The sequence below is a fragment of the Penaeus monodon genome, chromosome 18 (assembly GCF_015228065.2).
Source record: "Penaeus monodon isolate SGIC_2016 chromosome 18, NSTDA_Pmon_1, whole genome shotgun sequence".
NCBI lineage: Eukaryota > Metazoa > Arthropoda > Malacostraca > Decapoda > Penaeidae > Penaeus > Penaeus monodon.
The window spans coordinates 9,084,255-9,090,921 of NC_051403.1; the positions used below are offsets into that span (position 1 = coordinate 9,084,255).

Below are 6,667 nucleotides of genomic sequence, written 5' to 3' on the forward strand. Positions count from 1 at the left end.
AGCAATAGACCGAAGATATCTTTGTAACAGAAATAGATACAAGCAGATGATAGCAAAAAATAAAGAGCAGACGGTACTAATACAAGCAGTATTGGCATAATCAAGGGTCCGGTAAGGATCTAAATTTTTGCTTCAACACTTAAATATTCTTAACAAGCGTCAAAAAGCTACCCCTAGATCATAATAATATCTAAAAGTTGAGTCCGCCAGGATTCTATATGAATTAATAAATGCGTAATAGATATCGTATACATGATGTAGTGACTTTCTTCAAACGCTTACATCTCAGAAACTGAATGAATTGGATAGTAATGATGATGGTGATGTGTTGATAATAATGACATTAATAATGATAATATTGATAAAAAATAGGAATGATAGTGATAATGATAACAATAACTACAATAATAATAATGATGGTGATAGTAATGATAATAATAATTATGGTAATAACACATATAATAATAATGACAGCCATTCGACCAAGTAATCTAAGAGATCTAGTACAGGTACAGGAGTTAATGATGATTGGCTAAAACTGGAAAAACCTAATCCAAGTTAGTGATCTTTTGAAGTCTCATGGTGCGCTGCATAACATAGCAATAGTTTGAGCTGGGTTTCTATTACCCAGGAAATAGTATTAAGCCTCAAAAGGGCAATAAATCATAAGGATCTCTTGACTCCCCGCAGTAAAACCCTGACAGCACGACCGTGGATTTTGCTACTGCATGATTATGATAATTATATTTATGATAATAGTGATGCTGGTATTAGAAATGATAGTAATGACAGGAAAGATGATAATGGATGATAATAATAATGATAATAGTAATAGAAATGATAATAATAATAACAATGATGATAATAACAAGATGATAAAAATGAAAATGATGATCATACAATGATAACATTAGCAGTAACAATAATAGTAATGATAATGATAATAATAATGGTAGTAATGATGATGATGATAGTAATGATGATGAATGTTGATAATAATGACATTAATAATGATAATATTGATAAAAATAGTAACGATAGTATAATATAACAATAACTACAGTGACAATAATGAAGGTAATAGTAATGATAGTAATAGTAAAGATAATAATATGATAGTGTTGATAATGATAATGGTAATAGTGATGATAATAATAATAACAATAATGTTAATAATGATAATAGTAGTAGTAATGATAATGATAACAATAATAATAATAATGATAGTAACAATAATAATATAATGATAATATTAATAATAATGATGGCGATGATGACAATAATAATGATAATAACAAAAAAAAATGTTAATAATACAACAGCATACAACAAACAACAACAACAACAACAACAAAATACATCAGCTCAACAACCACCCATTGAATACAGTAAAGGGCACCAGAGATGACTTAACGATGACGTACGCGATTACGTCACAAACACCGACCACCGGGACCGAGTGCCAACGCCGGGCAGTCACCATGGCGACGTCGGGAAAGAGAGTGGTGTACATTTTCTCCATCGTTCCTAGACTGGCACAGCTCGTTCAAGAGGCTATACCAGATGTTGTTGTGATTAATATCAAGCCTGAAGGTAATGCTATGAAACCGTTACTTGCAATATGCATGACAATGTGAATATACTGGATTTTAACCCATGATAATGGACGGTAGCAACTTGGATTGTCGATGAACTTTCAATTTATTTTAAACTAAAGTTATGACTTGAACTGTATTGCTGCCAACAACACTAAGTTCTAAGCAACGTTCTCAGGACACTTAGCTCTTTTTTTTACTGTTTCTAACCACATTTGCAGCTATGTAAACATGTTATCTAAAATTTGATTATAGCATAGGGTATTCTTCCTAAAATGTTTCCAAGGTCATTTGTGGCACCATGATGTGGCACTTGTTTCTTCAATAGGAGATTCAGCTCTATGGGTGTATTTGATGCAATAAGCTCTTTATATGTGTGTATATATATATATATATATATATATATATATATATATATATATATATATATATATATATATATATAGATATAGATATATATATAGATATATATATACACATTTTTTTTCTCTCTCTCTTTCTCTCTTTCTTTTCTTTTCTTTCTTTCTTTTTTTTTTTTCTTTTTTCTCTTTTTCTTTTCTTTTTGCTTTCTTTTTTTTTTTTCAGTTTTTCCTTTTTTTTCTTCTTTTTTTTCTTTTTTTCTCTTTTCTCTTTTCTTTTTTCTTTCTTTCTTTCTTCTTCTTTTTGTAAAATTTTGGGCAGGAAGGTTATTTACATGTATCATCATTACTGTTTGCTATCATTATAATTATTATTATTATTATTATTATTATTATTATTATTATTATTATTGTTATTAATGATATTATTATTATTGATATTATTGTTGTTGTTATTATCAATATTAATATTATTATTATTATTATTATTATTATTGTCATTGTCATTGTATTCATTTGCATCTTCATCTTTATCTTTATCTGTATCTTTATCTTTATCTTTATCATCATCACCATCATCACCATCATCATCATCATCATCATCACTGTCATTGTAATCATCTTCATTAGTAATGGTAGTAGTAGTACTAGTATCGTTAGTGTTATTATTATTTCCATAAACTAACTTTAAAATAATTTCTGAAACTTCATCTATTTTAACCATTTTTTATACAAAGTCTGACAATAACAGTCCTATGATAATTTCATATTACAAACAGAAAAACCATATATCTCAAGAGAATGATAGTGAGAATAAAATATGAAGACGTACCAGGTTAGATGAGCCTCTCCAGATAACAGCTAACGAAAAAGTGTCTGAATCTTGACGGACAAAAAAAAAAATGTATATAAAGAAGACAAGATATGAAACTGAAAGATTATGTCATATTTCATTCTTGTTTTGTTTAAATGCGGAATATGAAAAGATTAAGAAGTATTACGTAGGATTGTTTGAAAGGGAGGAATGTCATTTTTCTTTATTTTTAGAATAGATGTGTATATGAAATAATTGTAACTTTTAACTTTACTGCAATAGATAGCTCTATGCACAGGCCGTTTATGACATAAATGAATCCTTTAAATGCCAAAACAGACAGAATTTATTTATGTAGTAGTGTAGACTTCTCTATTTATGGTTCTAAGTATAGGCTTTTAATATCAAATAACAAGTAGATCTTTTTTTCTTTTTTTTTTAATGTGTATTTGTTTTTATCGTGTGATACAACCTGATCTTTGCATTACAAACAGATTAATCCCCCATTGATTAAGTACTAATATATAGTTTTTCAACAGGGCGTGTTGCAGCAGAGCAGGCGAAAGCTGTAGAACAACTCAAAGATGCTGAAATCCTCTTGGCAGACAACAACTTTATTGCAGAGGTTTGTAGTGTGCCAAGCAGTTGCATTGGCGACATCGGAATCACAGAGATGCAGCACATAGCTATATGGTTTATAGATGATCTTTTCTTTTTTTTTTTGCACACCAAGTTTGTACTGATGTTAATATTTAGAAAAGTAGCTATATGTAATATAGATATTAACAACTCATGTTCCTAAATATAATTGTTGAGAGATAAAATTCTTTTTCATATTGGATACTGTCTGTTGTGTAGATATTCAGAGTTTGATTCTTGTTCTTATATTTATACAGTACATAAGTTTAGATATATTCATGACTATCCCAGTTGTATGGAACAGTTTTTATCCTTTATTTTTTAGATTTTTTTCTACTCACTTATTCACTTCTAATCAGTGAATTAACATAATGATTCTGCTTTCAGATAACTCACCTGCTCCCCAAACTCCAGTGGGTCCAAGGAACTTGGGCAGGAGTTGAGGGACTTGTTGATTTTTTTAGGGATAAGGTGAGAGTTAGACCATGTTTGAAATCTGCATTTCTGACTTTTTGGTATGGGTTTTGTAAGTTATTTTAGCATTGTTACAGGGAAATGGAAAAAAAATGATCATGTAATTTCTGTAAATGTTTAGAAGATACCCATTAGTACTCAAACAGAAACAAGAAATTTCTACTGCATATATTCAAGTAGATGGGTTGTAGATCTCCATGGTAATTTATTATCAAATGAGGAATCAATGCAAGCTCTTTAGTGTGCAAAGTGCAGAGGCCATGGCAATCAACTGACACCATGCACACCCACAGTAAGCCAATCATCACAGATCAAGTCAAAATACAGAAAAAAATCCCATTTTGAAGGGCCCTAGAGATGTCATCTAAAGCATAGTTTGATAACTACTTTACCCATAGTTTTCTAATCAAATCTGTTGAACAGAGGACACACTTATTCTGACATGGAAGAATTACTTGGTTATTTTCCCTTTAGCCTTTTTTCCAAAGCTTAGTTATTCATACCCAGAGGCTCCTCTGTACTAACAGTGATACACATACCCTTGCTGAGACCAATTGTTTTAGAATTTTAGAATTATGTTATATAGTCAATTATTATATTATGTATTTCTGTGTGTTGTAAAGATTATTGTGTTATGTATGGACACATGATCTAATTGCACTTCAGTGTTCTCAAAAGAAACTAATTTGTTTCCTTTTTTTATCAGCCAAAGCCAAATTTTCCAATCACTCGTATGGTTGGGGATTCCTTCGGTCAGCTTATGGCAGAATATACAGTTGGTCGCATCATAAGTCATGAACGAGACTGGTTTGAGTGTCATCAAAACCAGGTAGAATTTACCAATAACTTTTATTCTGTGTATGTTGATGTGCCTCTGTCTTGTTCATTAAATGTTTTGATTGTGAATATATCATCAGAAGTCATGCTGGTTGTTCAGTATACCAGTACAAAACATCAAATAGTTTCCAATTGTGTGTACACATGTTCTTATGTAAGAGTTGGTGTTGTATGCATATTTTACTCTCTATTTCTTTTGTGCCAACAGCTGAAAGGTTTGTGGCTTCATGAGAAGAAGATTCATTACTACCGTAGTTTACAGGACTTGGTAGTTGGAATACTTGGAATGGGAAACATTGGAAAAGAAGGTAATATTTATGGATACTTATTTAGCTCTTTATATAATGAAATCATCAGGACTGCAGTGTCTGTGAACTTGAATTTCATATTTTATCCCTCTTTTTTCTGTTTATCTTTCTCTGTATATTAGAGAAGTTTGAAATCAGCTGAAATAATTCATAAGGGTTGGTATAATCTCCCTTTCAAATGATATGTATTTTCTTTTTGCAGTTGCAAGATGCCTCAAAACATTCCGATGCACTGTGCACGGTTACAGCCGCTCAGTCCCAAGTAATGAGAATAGATGTGTTAGTGTTGATAAATATTGGTAAGTATTATCATTTGCTGTTTATGTTGAAGTCTTTGTTATGACCTGTTTTCTGTAAAATATTTTGAAGTTTGTAAAAACATAAAGGGGATGGAACATTGTGTTTTTTTGTTTTCCATTTCAAAGTGTTTGTTTCAATGAGTTTTTTGATGCACAAGATATGAAAAGAAATTTGTGTAGTGTAAATAGTTAAAATATAATATTTAAAAAAAATGGTTTAAGAGATTATTTATAGACTGATGAGTGATTTTATAATGGTCATTTATCAAATGATAGGGACAAAACCACAGCATTTTTCCTTATAATATTAATATTCTTTGTAAGTAATATTCTCTGTATTTTTCCAAAAGGCATACTGGAGAGCTTTCATCCCTGTTGAAGGAGTGTGATTATGTTGTAAATATCATGCCATCAACCCCAGAGACAAGAGGAATGCTTGGGGGAGATATCTTGAAGGATGCAAAGTATGATTTAGTAGTGATTAGTAATCTCTTGAGATTTTTATAGCTCTTTTTTCTTTTCTCTTCTGTGGATAATCTTTTCCAGTACATAGTATTTTTGTCAGTATCAAATGGATAATACTTATTTAAGAATTTTGACCTGTTAACAGTGAGGCATGTGTGTGAATTTATGGTCAACAGATACTTGGCATTAGTCTCCGTCATGTCTCTGGAAACCTGTACGGACCCCACTGCATGCCCCAACTCTCAATCATCCTCTCAGTACTGCCAGCTGTACAAGAACCCATAAACCACTATGTTTACTTTTTGTATACTTTTAGTTCAGTCATATTTAGCAAATTTCAGAACATAAAAACAGCTGTGCCCCATTACAGTTTTTGTTGAACGTGTTCATAGATATGCCTAGACCACAGAGAAGGGAGAAAAAGCATAAAGCCTAGCTGTTGGGGTTGAATATAATCATTCTTAATTTCTTTATATTCTGATACATTTTCTTCATTGGACAGAGATGGAGCTGTTCTTATTAACATTGGCCGTGGAGACCTCATAAGTGAAGCAGACCTGATCAGGAGCCTTGACTCTGGTTGGTTGTCAGCAGCCATTTTGGATGTTTTTGCCAAGGAACCTCTATCCTCGGAAAGTCCCCTGTGGAAGCATCCCAAAGTAATATATTAAAAAAACAGTGTGTGTGTATGTGTGTGTGTGTGTGTGTGTGTGTGTGTGTGTGTGTGTGTGTTGTGTGTGTGTGTGTGTGTGTGTGTGTGTGTGTGTGTGTGTGTGTGTGTGTGTGGTGTGTGTGAGTGAGTGAGAGAGTGAGAGAGTGAGAGAGTGAGAGAGTGAGAGAGAGAGTGAGAGAGAGAGAGAGAGAGAGAGAGAGAGAG

General features: G+C 31.9%; 1 protein-coding gene across 2 annotated transcripts in view; it reads left to right on the forward strand.

Moving 5' to 3' along the window:
* The first annotated feature begins 1,400 nt into the window (after positions 1-1,400).
* The window catches only part of LOC119584214 (glyoxylate/hydroxypyruvate reductase A-like), a 10,817-nt gene continuing 5,550 nt past the window's right edge, over positions 1,401-6,667 (forward strand). For both annotated transcript variants that reach the window (XM_037932725.1, XM_037932724.1), the window contains exons 1-8: positions 1,401-1,593; positions 3,308-3,393; positions 3,795-3,878; positions 4,588-4,710; positions 4,927-5,026; positions 5,229-5,325; positions 5,676-5,789; positions 6,293-6,449. In XM_037932725.1, the coding sequence (XP_037788653.1) occupies positions 1,416-1,593; positions 3,308-3,393; positions 3,795-3,878; positions 4,588-4,710; positions 4,927-5,026; positions 5,229-5,325; positions 5,676-5,789; positions 6,293-6,449 (939 nt within the window). In that variant the 5' untranslated portion in view covers positions 1,401-1,415. The remainder of the gene's footprint in view (positions 1,594-3,307; positions 3,394-3,794; positions 3,879-4,587; positions 4,711-4,926; positions 5,027-5,228; positions 5,326-5,675; positions 5,790-6,292; positions 6,450-6,667) is intronic.